Source organism: Labeo rohita, chromosome 18 (assembly GCF_022985175.1).
Source record: "Labeo rohita strain BAU-BD-2019 chromosome 18, IGBB_LRoh.1.0, whole genome shotgun sequence".
In the NCBI taxonomy this organism is placed as follows: domain Eukaryota; kingdom Metazoa; phylum Chordata; class Actinopteri; order Cypriniformes; family Cyprinidae; genus Labeo; species Labeo rohita.
The window spans coordinates 29,750,516-29,770,151 of NC_066886.1; the positions used below are offsets into that span (position 1 = coordinate 29,750,516).

Consider the following 19,636-nt stretch of genomic DNA (forward strand, 5'->3'; position numbering starts at 1 on the left):
CTCCCAAAATACAATGCAATCTGTGTAAAAATCAAAACCAGCAAAAATCAAATAAAAATCAACCAAACACTACCATAAAAATTAATAGATAAAACAAATTATATAAAATAAATCATACATACGCACACATATATACATATACATACATATACATACATATATATATATATATATATATATATATATATATATATATATATGTTCACTGGGTCAAAACAACCTAATTGCAGGGTTTGTCCATATTTGAACCATATATATTTCATAATATAATATTTGTAATATAATACATTATATACTACTTAAACAATATACAATTGTTTTGTAGTACAGTGGTCCACATTACAAACTACAGAGAACTGGGAGGAGGATGTGCTTGATTGTCATGAAAATAATGTAAAAAAAAAATAAGAGCCAGGCAATTCCTGACATTTCCGTTTTGATATTCATTCAATAATCACTGTGACCACTAAGAGAAGTCAATTTTCACCACGCACATTCTTGATTGTCCACAAGGGGGCGCCCCAGTAATGCAAATTCCAGGACCCAAGCATGTCAATTAAAAGCAAGTAGAAGACTTACATCAAGAGAGTTTTCACATTTATTTAAAAAGGTAATGAAGATAATATAAATACACAGAAGCTGGATGGACAGAGAAGGTCTTAAAGTGTGGGCATGTACCCATGTGTGAGTTCAGGACATGTGCTGGCGCTTGTGTTTTAGGATCTCTGTTGAGGTGAGAGTCAGGTCTTTATTGCAGATGTCACAGTGGTAGACCCTAGTCAGACCTGATGAAGATGAGGCTGTTTGTATAGTCTCAGACTCTGTTGAAACAAAGAAAAAGTGATTAGTGATCTTGCAACTAAAATAAATGGTACAAATATTACTGCCAAGACAAGAGGAGTTATGAAAATGTCTATATGTGACCCTGGATCACAAAACCAGTCATAAGTAAAACAGGTATATTTGTAGCAATAGCCAAAAATATACTGTATGGGTCAAACATTCGATTTTTCTTTTATCCAAAAATCGTTAGGATATTAAGTAAAGATCATGAAGATATTTTGTAAATTTCCTACCAAAAATATATCAAAACTTAATTTTTGATTAGTAATATGCATTGCTAAGAATCTCATTTGGACAACTTAAAGGCGATTTCTCAATATTTTGCAGATTACAGATTTTCAAATAGTTGTATCACGGCCAAATAGTGTCCTATCCTAACAAACCATACATCAATGGAAAGCTTATTTAGACAGCGTTTAGATTATTTATACATCTTAATTAAAAAAAAAAAACTGACCCTTATGACTGGCTTTGTGGTCCAGGGTCACATATAGTTTTAGTTATTTTAGAACATGTAGTTCAGCTAAATGAGAATTTGCCTGGTAAGTAGCTGGAAAAATAAATAAATAAATAAATAAATAATATATATTGAAAATCTGCAATCTGAGGGTAAAAAAAAATCTAAATATTAAGAAAACTGCCTTTAAAGTTGTCCAAATGAAGTTCTTAGCAATGCATATTACTAATAAAAAATGAAGTTTTAATATATATTTTCATGGAACATTACTTAATTTCCTAATGAGTTTTGGCATTAAAAAAAAAAAAAAATCAATAATTTTGACCCATACAATGTATTGTTGGCTGTTGCATGTATCGATTTCAGTTAATGTTTATTTTATTTCAAGAAACTAAATATTTGGTTTTATTTGATATAAAGTTAGTTAGGCCAAATAAATGGTTTTTAGAGAATATCTTTGACAGCCAGCCCAGTTAATAAATAAAAAAATATGGAAAATGTTTTTACATTGTTGTGAATACGGAGCAAACATTTTGTTTTTACTTCTATTTCAGCTATTTGTGTATAATTTTCATAATTAAATTCCATTATATGTATATATATATATATATATTTTTTTTTTTTTTTTTTTTTTTCCAGTATTAAAACGTTTTTTTATGTAATCTGTTTTATTTTAGAAACTTTGTAAATTTGTTGAAATTGGCTTTATTCTTCACAAAATACAGTGCTGTAGTGATGAAGTATTTTTGTAAGCCAAAACATGGAAACAAATCAGCATTTAAGCACTTCTGATTCCATCATCCTTAAGTCACTGGGTTTTTTAAATGTGTTTTTGGTTAAATCCCTGAAATAAGGTCTGTGGTTAATACAAGCTCTAGATATTTTTACGTTCTATTTATTTTTTGAAGCATTTAATTGTCCTGGAAAAAGATGGTTGCTAACAAGTAGCTAAATGGGGCTACAGAGGTTGTCAGGATATTAAACGTCTACGCATCGAACAGGTAAACTCATCTACTCACAAATCCACTTTCACAGCCTCATTGTGTTTATACTCACACTCTTGCATACTATTCTAACTCAAACCTTTAGGAAAAATGGTTTTAAAAATAAATCCTTGCTTAATGGTGGTGACTTTAAAGTCGTGACCATGGTGTAGTTCATTTATAGCCTACGTTTAGCTTTTTACTTCTGCCGATTGTATTTAGGCTTCAAAATTCATAAACGTTGCACTCATTTGTGGACATAAGAATCATAATGTTCTTTTCTGCAGAGATAGTCAATTAAAAAAAAACCTTTTGGGTTTGGATGAACCACTGGTTTATAAAATAAAAAGATTCATCCTGCTTCCTTCCACTCACCTTCCTCAGGCTGTTGTTCCTCCGGCGGCCTGCAGGTGGCCTCGTGTTGCATGCGCTCCAAGGGCGTCAGGGGCATATAAAGGTCACAGTGAGGGCAGCTCCAAAACGTGCGTAAACATTCACTGTACAGGTCCTTAGAGTCCTACAAGACACATTAAAAACATCGGAAGTGGGGCTATTAGAGAACTTCTGAGAAAGAAAAGGCTTTTGAGCACATCCTGTCAGAGGAAAGAGCACTTACACACAGACAGTTGTAGGTGAAGTAGCTGCACAAACGCAGGCCTCCTTTAATGGGATCCGGTTCAGCCTTCATGCCAGGAAACAGAGAGCCGATAGCCGAAGCGGAAGACAGATCCGGATCCAGCTGTGGTCCGATGTACAAGTTCTGAGACTCCAGTGCTGCCAGACGCCTCAGACTGTAACTAACCTATGAGAGAAAGTCAGTATCAGTGGTGGACGAAGTACACAATTTGAGTACTCGAGTAAAAGTACAGATACGTATAATAAAATATTACTCCAGTAAAAGTAAAAGTGCTCCTCTTTCAATTTTACTCGAGTGAAAGTACAAAAGTACCCGATTTTTTATGTACTTAAGTAAAAAAGTACTGATAGATTTATTTTGCAATTTTATATAGGCAGCACATTTTTTTATAATCCTACTGTTGTTGATATGGACTATGTTGACGAGAGTGATGTAGTAATATTCAATGTGAAGCTTACACAGCAATGTACCTGAGAGAAAACAGATTTGACCATCATATTTTCAACAGTAAGAAAAAAGTGTGAACAAGTAAAGCTTGTTTTGCATAACATCACAGTTATATATGACTTGAGAATAAGGACTGAAGTTAACAAGAACATTTTAAGGAAAATATAATTATATTATCATAATGATTTTTTCCTTTCAAATATTGTCCATGTAAAAACACCCCTGGCCAAATGCCCCCAGAGGGCATCACTTCCCACTTCAATAATTACTGTAGTTACCATGTTCTGAACATCACATCCTTTCTTTTTCCCTCGGATGTAATCTATCTAGGTGGTTGAATAAAAATATGTGGACTTTATATCTAAAAAATTATCTCAACTTAGCACCAGCAAGCAGCTACACAGTTAGCATCAGCTAACAATATTTACTTATTTTCAGTATGGTTGAATAAACATTCATATCTGTCTACTTCAGCTGATCCAAACAATATAAAAATGTATACTGTTGCTAAACAATATAAAAACAGACGTCACGTAGCGCTACATGCGTAGCATTTTAATAAAACTGCTAACGTTACATCAGGGAGGAATATGAACGTGCATGAGTTATTTTATTTAAGCCGTCTTTGAATTCAAGCATTTCAGTACGCTTAAACAGATCACCTTAAACAACGGACAGCTTTGACCTAAATATGATTTTCAGTTATAATAATTAATCCTAAAATTCGACATTAGTAACTTACTTTTCGCAGCATCAGTCGCGCGCGCGCACGAGATCTCCCGATTCTTACTTGTGAATTCAGTTCACTGGAGACTCGCTCTAAACGGATCATTTGAATCAGTGAGTTGTCGACTCGAGAACAGCTGCAATCGGATCATTCCAATTCGTGAATGAATCCTTTGGTGCGATTGGCGAATCAGATTAACAGGTTCATTGAAAAGAATCAGTTTGTTCATGAATCAGACACCGCTTGTGCGTCTCAGAGCATGTGATATATTATAAGAGGTAACGATATGTTTATGAAATGTAGTGAAGTAAAAAGTACGATCTTACGCTTTGGAATGTAATGAAGTAAAAGTGAAAGTTACTCAAAATAAAAGTACTCCAGTAAAGTACAGATACTTGAAAAATGTACTTAAGTACAGTAACGAATTACAACCACTTCGTTACTGCCCACCACTGGTCAGTATTGTGTGTGTTTGATCCCGATTAATAATACAGATGCATTATGATGTTTGCCTCATTACCTCGGTGTAGAGCAGAAACCGCACGAGTCCCTCACAGAGCTTATCCAGTTCTCTGCGGGACACTTTGGGCCCACCGGACCCGAGTCCAGCGGAGGAACCCGTTCCGGCCTGTCCGAGCTGAGCCTGAAGCAGCCTCTCCCATTCACCCCGCAGACTGAGGGCCGACGAGAGCACCTTCAGGGCAGAGTCCGCGTCAGTCAAGCCCAGCTCCAGCCAGCCATCCACCACCACCCGCGTACAGTCAGCATTACTGTCCACCGAGTTGGCCACCAGCAGCAGCGCCTGCGACAAAAAAAGAGTGTTTAAGATAAAGAAAAAGGACTTTACATTTCCTTAGCAACATACTTCAAAAGTTCAAATATTTTTTAAAGAACTCTCTTATGATTAAAAGGGCTACATTTAATGGTCGAAAATAAGGCATAACATATATAAAATGTATTTTTATAAATTTTAATATATTTTAAAATGTAATTTATTGCAGTTAACTAAACCTAACTAAGCCATAAAAGTTCATTTTTATTGCTTGAAATAAAATAAGCTTGAGTTATTATTTTATTTTATTTCAGCTAGTTTTCATTTTTGTTTTCATTAAGTTTAACTTGTACTAAGAAAAAAATGAATAAACTACACTGCCGTTTGGGATCAGTAAGACTTGTAATGTTTTTTAAAGAAGTCTCTTTTATGCTCATCAAAAATACAAAACAACAACAACAACTACAACAAAAAACAATGATATTCGAAACGTTATTACAATAACATGTTTTCTATTTTAATATACTTTAAATTATAATTTATTCCTGTGATGCAAATGGTTTTCATCAGCCATTACTCGAATCTTAAATGTCACCTGATCCTTCATAAATCATTCTAATATGCTGATTTATTAAATGATTAAAATTATCTATGTTGGAAATAGTTGTGCTGCCAAATATTTTTCAGGATTCTTTGATAAATAAAAGGTTAAAAAGAACAGCATTTATTCAGAATAGAAATCTTTTCTAACTAAAGTCTTTGCTATCACTTTTTTATCAATTTAAAGGAGAAGTCCACTTCTAGAACAACAATTCACAAATAATTTATTCACCCCCTTGTCATCCAAGATGCTCATGTCTTTCTGTCTTCAGTAGTTAAGAAATTATGGTTTTTGAGGAAAAACATTTCAGGATTTTTCTCCATATAATGGACTTCATTGGTGCTCCAATTTTGAACTTCCAAAATGCAGTTTAAATGCGGCTTCAAAGGGCTCTAAACGATCCCAGCCGAGGAAGAAGGGGCTTATCTAGCGAAACGATCCGTCATTTTTTTCGAAAAATAAAAATGTGTATACTTTTTAAGCACAAAAGCTTGTGTAGCACAGGCTCCGGGATGAACGTCCATGACGCTACGAATTAGTGATGGGTGATTCTTGAACGATTCTTTCATTTTGAACAAATCTTTAATGTGACTCGGGAAGAACGAGTCATGTCGGGGAGGGATTCATTCAGTTGTGCATGCGCAACATCCTATTAGGTTCTGTTCTGGAATTAGTTCACCTGTTTCAAGTCTTCATGTTTTCGAGTCGTTCATTCATCTTATGGGGCTGTCAAGTGATGAACGAACAACTCAAACCTGAAAACTTGTCAGATGAGAGGTGAGGTGAGCTAATCATAGACTAAAGACCCAGGTAAACAATGAATTAATCTTTTCTGTTTCTTATAGCATTATAGTTTTGTTTTGTTTGTAGTGTGATGAATGTTTGTGTAAGCAGTAGATGTGTAACATTTTAATTATATTTTGCTAAAATGAACGAAATGACTCGAAAAAAGACCCGTTCATTTTGCTGAACAAGACTCAAAGGTCCCAGGTAAAATGATCTGAATTTCCCATCACTACTACGAATCACGTGTAAGTTCATTGTCTGTGTGCTGAGTATGGTGAAAAACTCCATCTTATTTTCTCCTACAACTTGAGAGGAGGACATTGTTGTACCTTTTTGTTTGTAAACAGCATTTGACTTACTTGCACTTCCTTAGTCTTTGCACATGCACATCCCAGAGCCTGTGCTACACAAGCTTTTGTGCTTAAAAAGTATAAAAAAAAATTATTTTCCGAAAACATGACCGATCGTTTCGCTAGATAAGACCCCTTCTTCCTCGGCTGGGATCATTTAGAGCCTTTGAAGCTGCATTTAAACTGCATTTTGGAAGTTCAAAATCGGGGCACCAATGAAGTCCATTATATGGAGAAAAATCCTAAAATGTTTTCCTTAAAAACCATAATTTCTTCACGACTGAAGACAGAAAGACATGAACATCTTGGATGACAAGGGGGTGAGTAAATTATTTGTGAATTGTTGTTCTGGAAGTGGACTTCTCCTTTAACACATCCTTGGTGAATAAAAGTATAAATTTCTTTCAATAAAAGAAAGAAAAAAATGTACTGACCCCAAACCTTTGAACAGTAGTGTATATTGCCAGAAAATATTTCTACTTTAAATAAATTCTGTTCTATTTGTATTCATCAAAGAGTCCTGAAAGAAAGAATCACAGGTTCCAAAAAATAAAAATAAATTAAGCAGCACAACTTTTTTTTTAACATATCAGAATGATTTCTGAAGGCTCATGTGACACTGGAGACTGGAGTAATCATGCTGAAAATTCATCTTTGGTCACAGGAATAAATCATATTTTAATGTATATTAAAATAGAAAAATGTTATTTTACATTGTAATAATATTTCACTTTTTTATCAAATAAATGCAGCCTTGATAAACAAAAGAAACATCTTTAAAAAAAATGTTTTTAAAAATCCCAAACTTTTGAACCATAGTGTACATACAGTATACAGCTTCATATTTTTGTGGAAACCACAATACATTTTTTCAAGATTCTTTGATGAATAGTAAGTTGAAAATAAAAGCATTTACTTGAAATAGAAAACTTTTTTATTACTAGAAATGCCTTCTTACTGTCAATTCTGATCATTTGAATGCATGTTTGCTGAATAAAAGTATTACTTAATCCTACGTACCCCAAACATTTACAGCTAAAAATGGTTTTAAGTCAGTTCTTTCTATCTTTTGCTGGCGTGTTAGTAGGAAATATCAGTTTACATTTCCAAACATTCATTTTGCCATTAATCGTAATAGTCCAGTGAGATTTTAGTTTGCACAAGCAGTCTGACAACAGCCAGTGCTCCACACAGAGATCTGATCTCACCATCATCCAGTCTGTCTGGAATGACATGAAAAAAGAGAAAAACTGAGACAGACTAAATCCAGAAGAACTGTGGCAACATCTCCAAGATGCTTCAAGAAACCTACCTGCAAAGCTACAGTCCTGTTAAAAGTCTTAAGCACCTGTGTAAAAATGTCGTAAAATGAGGATGATATCAAAAATAATGTCATAAATAGATTTCCTTTTTCAATTAATTTCTGTTAACGATATTAAATCATCATTTGGTGTGACCAACCTTTGTGTTTCATCCTAGGTGCACTTGCGCATAGTTTTTCTTGTAGCTTTGCAGGTAGATCTCTTAAAGCATCTTAAAAAAACATTGTCACAGTTCCTCATTCCAGACAGACTGGATGATGGTGAGATCAGATCTCTGTGTGGAGCACTGGCTGTTGTCAGACTCCTTGTGCAAACTAAAATCTCACTGGATTATTACAGTTAATGGCAAAATGAATGTTTGGAAACGTAAACTGATATTTCCTACTGACACACTACAGCAAAAGATAGAAAGAACTGACTTAAAACCATTTTTTATCTGCTGAAAATACTAGTGTTCTAATAATTTTGGCCACCACTATATAAGTGTACACATTTTATTAATTTTAAAAATGTTTTAAATACATTTCTCAAAGTTAATATATGTATATATATATATATATATATATATATATATATATATATATATATATATATATAGCAGTGGCGATTTCTTTAAGACTGCAAGGGAAGCTCAGCTTCCCCTATAATGTCACAAAATTAATGGTCAAATTATGTACTATTGTATTAACATTTTATTGACTAAAAATGCGTTAGAAAACGTTCATCTCAAAGACGAGTTCGTTCAGAATCAGTTAGATATAGCAGGTCGGCTGACTTGATTTTCTTCTCATACATTCCCGTAGCGTCACAGTGCATTTCCCCGTTGAAGCCCAGCGTCCATTGACTTCAATGGGGCTGCTTTGAACGTTTTTTTTCAGTGCTTTGAAACTAGACGGTCATTGGATAAACGCTGCGATTATGTCCCGCCCACGGACGCTCAGCGTCTCTGGGGGTGAATGAGGAGCAAATGAGGAGTGGGCTGGCCTGGACTCCGAGCTTCTGCGTGATGATTGGAGGGTCTGTCGAAAGATTGCATCTCCTTTTGACTGACAGCGATTTTGTACTATAAGGAATCGCTGAAGCTATTCGCGCTCAGTCCCATCGTGGATTTCTCAAGTTCAGTCGAAATAAAACTGCTGCAACCTATTTCTTTATATTTGCTTGGCGAAATTGCTTGATTTTCATCATACATTTCACACAATTATACACCACATTCCTTGTTTCACTTTTACAGAGTTTAATATTTTTTTTAGATCGTTCATTCATTCATTCATGTTAATATTTAATGTAGTAATCAATATATATATATAGATTACTACATTAAATATTAACATGGAGGATGACTATAAATTAATATAAATATATATATATATATATATATATATATATATATATAGTAATCTTGAAAAATTTTAACATAACATAATGAAACCTTATATTTCTATTAAAATACTTTAGAAATAAATAAATAAATAAATCTCCATAATAACCTTATTTAAATTGCAAAATATTTATACTATATAGTAGCATCTGACTAAAAGAAAAAATACATCATATTTTGCATAATAAAACTAAAGCTTTTTTTTTTACGATTGTTTGCATTGTGACTTATGACAATAAGGCACATTCTTGTGAATAAATAAATAGACAATTTTACGATGTAGGCCGAAAATGAGCTTCCCCTATTTGACAGACCAGTAGCCGCCACTGATAGATAGATAGATAGATATATGTATGTATATACATATACAGTGCTGTGCAAAAGTTTTAGGCCACTAGTATTTTCACCAGCTAAAAAATGGTTTAAAGTAAGTTATTTCTATCTTTTGCTGTAGTATGTCAGTAAAAAATATCGGTTTACATTTCCAAACATTCTGTTTGCCACTAATTGTAATAATCTAGTGAGATTTTTGTTTGCACAAGGAGTCTGACAACAGACTAAATCCACAAGAACTGTGACAAAGTCTCCTGGATGCTTCAAGAAACCTACCTGCAAAGCTGCAGCACTGTTAAAAGTTTTAGGCACTTGTGTAAAAATGCTGTAAAACGAGGATGCTGTCATAAATAGATTTTCTTTATCAATTACCTTCTATTAACTAAATGAAATCAACATTTGGTGCGACCATGCTTTGCGTTTATAGCAGCTTTTGCCCTAGGTTCACTTGCGCAAAATTTTTCAGGTAGCTTTGCAGGTAGGTCTCTTGAAGCATCTTGGAGACATTGCCACAGTTCTTCTGGATTTAGTCTGTCTCAGTTTTTCTGTTTCTTCATGTCATTCCAGAGACAGACTGGATGATGATGAGATCAGATCTCTGTGTGGATCAATGGCTGTTGTCAGATTCCTTGTGCAAACAAAAATCTCACTGGATTATTACAATTAATGGCAAACAGAATGTTTGGAAATGTAAACTGATGTTTCCTACTGACACACTACAGCAAAAGATAGAAATAACTTACTTTAAACCATTTTTTTTAGCTGGTGAAAATACTAGTCGCCTAAAACTTTTGCACAGTACTGCAAGTATATATGTATATATATATATATATATATATATATATATATATATATATATAATTTGTTTGGTTGTTTATTTAACACACTATGAATTATTTCAGAAATATAGCATTTTTTTTTGTGGACATTTTATAATGTGAACTAACCTTGTCTTCATAAGGTCATTATCTGATATTTTATATTCCTATTTTATATATTCCTAATTTTCTGAAGAATAAAATGTTGGGAAAGTAAGAATTCAGTGTGTTTCTTGGTTCAAATGGCAAATGAGGAAAAAAAATCTATATGGTTACTATTGCCACGGACCTGTAGTGCTGGAACCCGCAAAGAGTTCGAGATGTAAGGCTTGTTTGTTTCTAGCAGAGTAACGAAAGCCAGTAACTGATGCCTGTTGCTCTGGCCTTTATCAGCACCTTCAGAGAGAGAATGTAAGAGTACAAGAGTGAGACAAAGGACAGAGTCCGTCATGAATCCTATCTTATTGCAAAAAGGAGCGTGTACCAAACTCGCTGGTCTCGTGCTCAGGAACATGCAGAACTTCAGGGTCACTGGCAAACACGCTGGTTGGGTGGATGACAACACCTTGTTTATTACGTGTGTGGAACACCTAATTCATAAACATGAAAAAATGTTAGTTGTCCAAAGTTGCCTGAAATTACTGTGCATACATGTGAACGTGTAACTTTGATTTGTTTGTTTGTATTTAGCCGTTACCTGCTCTGAGTCTTTGCGGGTGGCGTTGTGCTCATCCGGCATGGCGAGCTGTGGGTAAAGACCGCGGCACAGCACCAGTTTGAGCAGAGACTGTTGCCGTGATGACAAATCTGCACTGGCATATGCAGCTTCCTGCAGCTCATTCACATTGTGACGCAGTTTGAACTTAACTTCCTATAAGAGACAGACAAGAATAAAGTAAAAGTGTACAGTATATATAATGTTTATATTTATATTTTTAAATTAATTTAATTTAATAATGGATTTATTTATCATTCAAATGTTTTAGATTAGTGTTTTCTTATTCTCACCAAGGGTGCATTATTTGGTCAAAAAAAAAAAAAGTGTAATTTTGCTAAATAATATTATAAGTTTCAATAACTATTTTCTCATTTAATATATTTTAAAATGTAATTTGGTCCTGTGATCAAAGCTGAATTTTTCAGCATCATTACTCGAGTCTTCAGTGTCACACAATCCTTAACAAAATCATTCTAATATGATGATTTGCTGCTCAAGAAACATTTCTAATTATTATCAATGTTGAAAACAGTTGTGCTGCTTAATTTTTTATGTGGAAACGATATATGTTTTACAGTATTTTTAACAGAAAGTTTAAATTAGAAATATTTTGTAGTATTATAACTTTACTGTCATTTTTGACCAATTTAATGCATCCTTGTTGAATGAAATTATTAATTTCTTCTTCAAAAAAAAACAACAACCCCTAACCGCTACAAAATTTCAACATTATTGTAAATGAACATGTATGCATTTCTTTCTTCTGCTGGTTTTGGTTTCCATTGACTGACATTTTATTCTTTATCCATACAATGGTAGTCAATAACAACCAAAATTGTAATTATAATATGAGTAAAATGCTTTAAAAAAATCTCAAAAGTCAAAGTAATTCAAATTCAAAATGACTGAAGGTATAAGACCAGTAGACTATAATTAACGATAAATGTCTTTAAAACAAAGAACAGCAGCTTTCAGCTTGTCACCATGATGCAAACACAAAATACCAGACTTACAGTAGTAGTTCACAGGTTTATTATTCGATTATGCTGCTTTTCCATTGTTTTTTCTATGTAAACATGGATGCGTTTGACTGTTGCACTGGCATCTCTTGCAGTGTATCATGCATGAAATGGTGTTTAAAAATGCGGCGCTCAATTTAAAATAAGTTGGCTGTTGGTGGCGATAGCTTTGTGGGCAGTGTGCCGACATACAGCGCTGTTGCGCTCCGGGCGTCCCGTGTTCAAATCCTGACTCGAGGACCTTTCCCGATCCCACCTCCCCTCTCTCTCCCTTCCTGTCAATTCTGATCTGTCTTGTCTCAATAAAGGCAAAAATGCCAAAAAATAGATCTTTAAAAAATAATAATAATAAGCTCACTCCCATCTTCTTGCATTTTTTCCTACTCCACTGCCCACATCGCATGACTCGCATCTTTGTCAACACGAAAGCGCATTCTGTGTGAACGGCGCCTAGCAATATGAGCATATCACACGTGAGTGTTTAACCACCTGTGCCAACACGCCGCTGGATCGTTCTTTTCTCTTTACTATTATCAGTGGCATATTGTCAAAGTGTCTAATTCTAACATTTGGTAATATTTCTATTTAAAATCACGATTCCTTGATTTCTAAAAAATAAAATCGTGTCAAAACATTCAAATCGAATATATTAATAAAATCAGAAAAATCGCCCAGCCCTAAAGTGAACTGTTGAATCTAGCTTAGCTCTCTCTTTTCTTTTCCCCTCATGATGTAAAATCAAAATCAACTGAGGCACCTGTATGTCCACAGTCTGTCCGCCATCATCTTTTCTCTTCTTGCTTGATCCTGCTCCCTCATCATCAGACCCAGAGAGGGCGTCTCCCTCCAGTCCTTCCTCCAGGCGCAGAACTTTCCTCTTGGTGTTCTCCTGGAGCTCATGGTCTCGTTTCAGCTGGTGGAGCTTCTGTCTCTCCGTAAGTCTCTCTCTGCGCCGGGCTCGGTCCTGCGGTTCTGTCCTCCTGCCTGTATCTACCTCCAGCAGACCATGAGTCCGCAGCAGCTCCTGTAAGGAACCAGATGACACTGTCAAGGTCAGTCACATGGGCTAACGCAGCTAAAGCTGTTATTTGATCAAAAGCTGCTGACTTTGAACTGTCGTCTGAGGTTGACCATCTCGTAAAGCCTCTGTTCTTCCAGCCCTCTCCTTCTGCACCACTTTCTGGAGCCACTTCCTCTGTCTGCTTTCACCTGTTGATATTGGATAGAAAATATAGTTATTTTTCCCAATTTTTACATTTAGGTTACCTTTGATGTCATCTAATGCTCACTTAAAGTTAAACTTTAACTGTACACTGTGAATTTATGGCTTTATTTCTCGCTGTTCTAAATTTTTATCTCACAATTCTGGGTTTTAGATTTCTCTAATATTTTTTTTGTTGTCAGAATTGAAAGTTATAGCTCTTATAGTTATGACACTGTTTCTGATGCACAATTAAATAGACAAACAGGTCAAAAAACTGACCTGCACCCAGGCATTAAAGGTGTTCATTAAAGTGAAGGGGTCGCCCTGGTTGCTGTTCAGGGGCTGGCGCGCGGTAAAGCAGTCGGGGTTGTTCTGAGCGCTGCGCAGAAATGGAGACTGGACACTCAGTGCAGCGGCAACCGTCAACACTGGCTCCACCAGGTTGAAGACTGAACCCAAAACCAACATTTTTCCTGGACAAACACAAGTAGGAGCATTAACAATGACCTTGACACATTAACAAGCTCAACTAACTACACAAAACAGCAGCTATGGGCTCTTTACCAATTACCACATCCACAGGCAGCTGAGCCAGCAGCCTGCCAATGGAGGTGAGCTCCCCGTGTTCATCTAGCGCCCCCTGTTCTTTCAGATACGTCACCGCAGTCTGAATACTAGAAGCGGGAGGAGGGTCTATGAAAACAAAAGTGCGAGGGTCACCCAGACCCATGCTCTTCATCTGCAAAAACATCATTTGAATCATGTATTAGTCCCGCTTCTCATCGTATTATTATAATTATCTGATAACATTATGCCTCTTGAAATAAAAGCATAGTTTTAATAGACTTGAAACCAAACGTGTGTTCCTCCAGATGTGAAAGAGCACCTGTAGGATGAGGGAGTCTAGCGCCACCCTGTGGATCTCAGGAACAGGATATGGGGCGAAGGCGTCGTAATCAGATTCAGAGTAGAGTCGGTAACAGACTCCCGGTCCTGTTCTGCCTGCTCGTCCCTTCCTCTGTTCAGAACTGGCCCTGCTGATCCAGAACTCCTGCAGTCTCTGCATCTTGGCTTTTGGATCAAAACTCATCTCTTTCACCTTTCCTATTAAGAAACATCAATGATGTTCCAACAGAGAAAAAGCAAACATTTTTGAAAAGGAGAATGAAACTTGGTGACAGGGTCTGATAAAATCTTTACATTTTTAATAAAATATTTCAATATATTTTAGGGTATTTGCAGGACTTTAAAAATCAAATGTAAGACTTTTCAAGACCTTTTTAAGATCTAATAAAATTAATGCCGTATGAACAGGGTAGGGCAATGTATTTGGTAACATATTAAAACACAAAATGACCATAAAAAGAATGATTTGCAGTTCAGATACAGGTTTTCAAAAAACAAAAAGTTTTATAAAATGATAAACTTAACATTTCAGTCTTTAAACCATTTTTTTAGAAAAGAGATGAGTCAAAAGTATAAATTATTATATTAATTTACATTATCTTATCAAATATTTCTTAGTGTCTTAATTGTTTAGATTTTTATAATGCATTAGCTTCTTGTAGATCCATCGTTTCACATTTATAACTCATGCTGATTTTCCGCATTGGTCTAAACAAAAACAGCAGCTGATTGAAAATGTACAATAATTCTCTGCCAGCAGGTGGCGCTTTTGGAACGGCAGAAATATAGCGTTTTACCGCAAAAGCAGTGCAGCACCTGACTCTGAAACGTGCAGTGCTCACATTTATTCAGTGAAATCATAGCCTTTTGAAGTTTAATCGTAAAGCTATATTGCAATTCTTGTCTTTCTGTCCCCAAATTTTCAACCTCTTGAAATCATAATTAAGATTTTCTTGTACCATTAAAGACATTTTATGGCCTTAAAATTGACACTAAACTAAAATTTGACACTAAACAACTAAATTTACGACTTTTTAAGACTTGCGGAAACCCTGATTTTTTTTGTACTTAAAAAAAATGTATTTTCCTCTGTTGTAGTCCATTTGCGTTTTGTATTCTTGGCATATAGTGTGATAATTATATCATATTTTTTTAATAACCACTTTTCTTTGTTTAGTGATTCTTTTAATTATAGCTATATGTTTTATATACTACTATACATTACATTTTTTTCCACTTAGTATTTCTGGTAAAGATTATGAACCTATACATAAGCATATATAATTTATATTCTACTGGTAAAATAATAAAATTATCATTGTTTTATTAACCACTTCCATTTATTTGCACAGTGATTTTGTTCATGATTATAAACCCATGGAATATATCTTTACATACTATTTTGATTTTTTTATATTTAAAAATGTCTCTTTTTTTTTTTAGATAATTTGAAACTTTAAAATGACAAAGTATATTTAAAAAAACCCCGGAAAACAATACAACTGGTACCTGAATCGACCACAAAGCGCACTCCATCTATAGTGACTGAGGTCTCAGCAATATTGGTAGAAATTATGCATTTTCTCACACCTGGGGGTGCAATGTCAAACACCTGAAGAAATAGAGAAATTATTTAAAATTAATATATTGACATATTTCACATATCGTTCAAATGTTTGGGTTTAGTAAGACTTTTAAATGTTTTTGAAAGAAGTCTCTTGCGCTCACTAAGGCAAATAATTTATACAATAAGGAAGCAAAAACAGGAATATTATTATAATTTAAAATTAAATTTTTTTGTGATGGCAAATCTGAATTTTCTGCATTATTACGCCCGTCTTCAGAAACCATACTAATATGCTGATTAATATTTCTTATTATTATCAATCAGTTTTTGCTGTATAATATTTTTGATGTACTTTTTCCAGGATTCTTTGATTAACAATGTTTGTAAGAACAGCATTTATTTGAAATAGAATCTTTCATAACATTCTAAATGTCTTTACTGTGACTTTTGATCAATATTAAGCATCCTTGCTGAAAAATTTCTTTCAGTGAAAAAAAAATTGTATTGACTCTAAACTTATGAACAGCAAAAGAAGAAAGAGTGGCAATGAGAATCACTGATTAAAAGCTATTTAAAAAACATCTAATGCTTAAAGATCATGAAGAATCTCATTATTCTGAATGAACCAGATTACCTTATCCTGCTGGGCTAGTGAGAGTGTGCTGTGCAATGGGAGGACGATCCAGCGCTGCGTGTGTGTGGCGTATGTCTGACAAGCCTCCTGGATAGTGGAGATCTCGGCCACTCCGCTGAGGAACAGCAGCAGATCTCCTCTTTCCTCCGGTGGATACCGCTGGTCAATACCCTGCAGCACACGCAGATACGGCCGCGGGTCTAGTTTCTCAGAACGGGACACCTGCTCTTCTGGAGGAATGGGCTGGTAGATCACCTACACATACAAGCACAGGAGAAACTTCAGTGCTATTAATTAACAAAAAACAAACCTGCACACTCTGTATTGAAAGCTCACCTGAATGGGGAAGAGTCTGCCTGGAACCTGCAGAACGGGTGCATTGTTAAAATAGCTGGAGAAGAGTTTGATGTTGATGGTGGCCGACATGAGAACCAGCCGCAGATCTGGACGCAAAGGCAGAAGGGAACGCAGCACTCCCAGCAGAAAATCACAATGCAGGTGTCTTTCATGCACCTCATCCACGATCAGCACCTGGTACTGGCCCAAGGAAGCGTCTTGCTGGATCTGCCGGAGCAGGAGACCCTCGGTCAGGAACAGGAGTTTGGTAGCCGTGGTGCGGCTGGTTTCAAAGCGGATCTGGTACCCAACCTAAAGACAGAACATACAAAATGTTTTTCCAACTAATTTTTAAACAATTTTCCCTGCTGTGATTCTTAACTCAGTCTATTTGCATTTTGTATGAACTTTCTTTCCATATACTGTGATATACTACATTTTTTTATTAACCACTTTTCTTTTGTATAGTGATTCTGTTAATTATTATAGTTACAGTTGAGGTCATAAGTTTACATACACCTTGCAGAATCTGCAAAATGTTAATTATTTTACTAAAATAAGAGAGATCATACAAAATGCATGTTAGTTTTTGTTTAGTACTGACCTGAATAAGATATTTCACATAAAGATGCTTACAAATAGTCCACAAGAGAAAATAATTGTTGAATTTATAAAAATGACCCTGTTCAGAGGTTTACATACACTTGATTCTTAATACTGTGTTGTTACCTGGATGATCCACAGCTGTGTTTTTTTTGTTTAGTGAGAGTCCGTTATTTGTCCTGAACAGTTAAACTGCCTACTGTTCTTCAGAAAAATCCTTCAGGTCCCACAAAGTCTTTGGTTTTTAAGCTTTTTTGTGTATTTGAACCCTTTCCAACAAAGACTGTATGATTTTGAGATCCATATTTTCACACTGAGGACAAATGAGGGACTCATATGCAACTATTACCGAAGGTTCAAACGCTCACTGATGCTTCAGAAGGAAATGTGGGACCTAAAGGATTTTTCTGAAAAACAGCAGGCAGTTTAACTGTTCAGGACAAACAAGGGACTCATGAACAACATCACTAAACAAAAAAAAAAAAAAACACAGCTGTGGATCATTCAGGTAACAACATAGTATTAAGAATCAAGTGTATGTAAACTTATAAACGGGGGGGCATTTTTATAAATTCAACTATTATTTTCTCTTGTGGACTGTATGTAAACATCTTTTATGTGAAATATCTTATTCAGGCCAGTACTAAATAAAAAATAGCATGCATTTTGTATGATCCCTCTTATTTTAGTAAAATAATTAACATTTTGCAGATTCTGCAAGGTGTATGTAAACTTTTGACCTCAAATGTATAGTTATAGTTAGTTAATTCTTTATATAGTATTTCTGTTAATAATTATATACCTTCAGGTACACAGGTTTATAATTGTTAAGAGTATATATATGTAAAATTATTTATTTGTATTAATTATTTCCTTTACTTTGTGTAGAATTTTTTCTTAATAACTATTATTAGCCATAAAAAACTTCTATGCAAAAAGAAAAGTTAACATTTAAGACTTTTTGCATTCATTTGCATAAGTTATGTACATTTTCATTCTTAATTCTTATTTCCATAATGCCAAAAGTACTAAAAAATGACCTTGTACTAAAACTAGTAAATAAAATTAATTTAAACGCAATAAAGACAATAAAGATCTTTGTACCTTGGAGCCGTACTGGTTGAGGCTCTCAAAGCTGACTCTCTTGGCCAGTGAGATGCAAGCGATGCGACGTGGTTGAGTACAAGCTATGTGGTCGAACCCTGATGCCATCAGATACTGGGGCACCTGTGTGGACTTTCCACATCCTGTGTCTCCAGCCACCACCACCACAGGATGAGTCCTCACCAGATCCACTATCTTGTCCCGGTACTGGAAGATAGGGAGGCTCTTCTGCTCCTTTCTTAACTTGGAAAGCTTATTGAAGCTCTGCTTCTGGTTGAAATCTAGGAAATGGAGGAGGGCAAGACGACAGTCTGTGATCTCCTGCTTGCCAGGACCAGAGGAGTCCCTGCGCCTCTTGTGCTTAGATCCTCCCAGGCGCTCTTCTATGTCTTTGGAGCACACCGAGATGTTGATCCTGTACCTGGCATCATAGTCCTTCGGAAGCCCCAGATCCACAGATCCAGACTTTTTCCTGGCTTTCTCCTCGTGTGATTCTTGCCTGCTGGATTTGGCTGCTGACATCTCTCTCTTGGCTTTGAATCTCTGGAAGCGCTCAAAGAAGCTCCAGAATTCCTTGTGCTCAGCGCTGCCCGCCTGGATGTAGTCATGCTGGCGGAAAAACACCTCGTCCAGCTGGGCTCGACACTGAGGACTGTCCCAGTCCCAGCTCCGACTCTCATTTCGTTCATGGGACATCTAAAATAAACTTTCAATTACGTCACTTCCACTAACGCGCACGGCTGGCCAAATATTCACCTCACACTAATTTCACATTACCATAGTTAATATTTATAGTGGATTATGATGGCTACATTTTATCATATTTTACGCTTCTCGAAACGGTGCATTGCAGGAGCGTTAACTTGAAGGGACCGTTTCTGGTCCGTCTGTGTTTACAGTCCGGATACCGCGCCGTGTCCACACATAATAGTTCCTACACAAACACCGCAAGTATTCTGCATATTGAAATGCAATACAACATTAAAACAATTACTGTGGGTGAAAAGCGTTTGTGGAGTGCAAAGAAGCCTGTATCGCTCTTGCATTAGTAAATGTCTTTTTTCCAGTAACATGACAGCAGTGTCATG

At 35.5% G+C, this 19,636-nt stretch overlaps 1 protein-coding gene across 1 annotated transcript; it reads right to left on the bottom strand.

Moving 5' to 3' along the window:
- Positions 1–580: 580 nt before the first annotated feature.
- Positions 581–19,428, bottom strand: dhx34 (DEAH (Asp-Glu-Ala-His) box polypeptide 34). The gene is made up of 16 exons (XM_051135320.1): positions 18,549–19,428; positions 16,842–17,153; positions 16,506–16,760; positions 15,814–15,916; positions 14,285–14,502; positions 13,963–14,137; positions 13,678–13,871; positions 13,302–13,403; positions 12,952–13,218; positions 11,155–11,328; positions 10,942–11,047; positions 10,747–10,853; positions 4,615–4,896; positions 2,900–3,085; positions 2,659–2,800; positions 581–821 (listed from the first exon to the last, which is right to left on the bottom strand). The coding sequence occupies exons 1-16, from the start codon at positions 19,242–19,244 to the stop codon at positions 691–693; spliced, it is 3,450 nt and encodes a 1,149-aa protein (XP_050991277.1). The 5' UTR covers positions 19,245–19,428; the 3' UTR covers positions 581–690.
- Positions 19,429–19,636: the final 208 nt, after the last annotated feature.

Coding starts and splice junctions, on each gene's coding strand:
- dhx34 (XM_051135320.1), bottom strand. CDS start 19,244: ATGTCCCATGAACGAAATGAGAGTCGGAGCTGGGACTGGGACAGTCCT. Junction 15,917..16,505: donor CACTAGCCCAGCAGGATAAG/GTAATCTGGTTC, acceptor CTATTTCTTCAG/GTGTTTGACATTGCACCCCC. Junction 822..2,658: donor GGAACAACAGCCTGAGGAAG/GTGAGTGGAAGG, acceptor TTGTTTCAACAG/AGTCTGAGACTATACAAACA.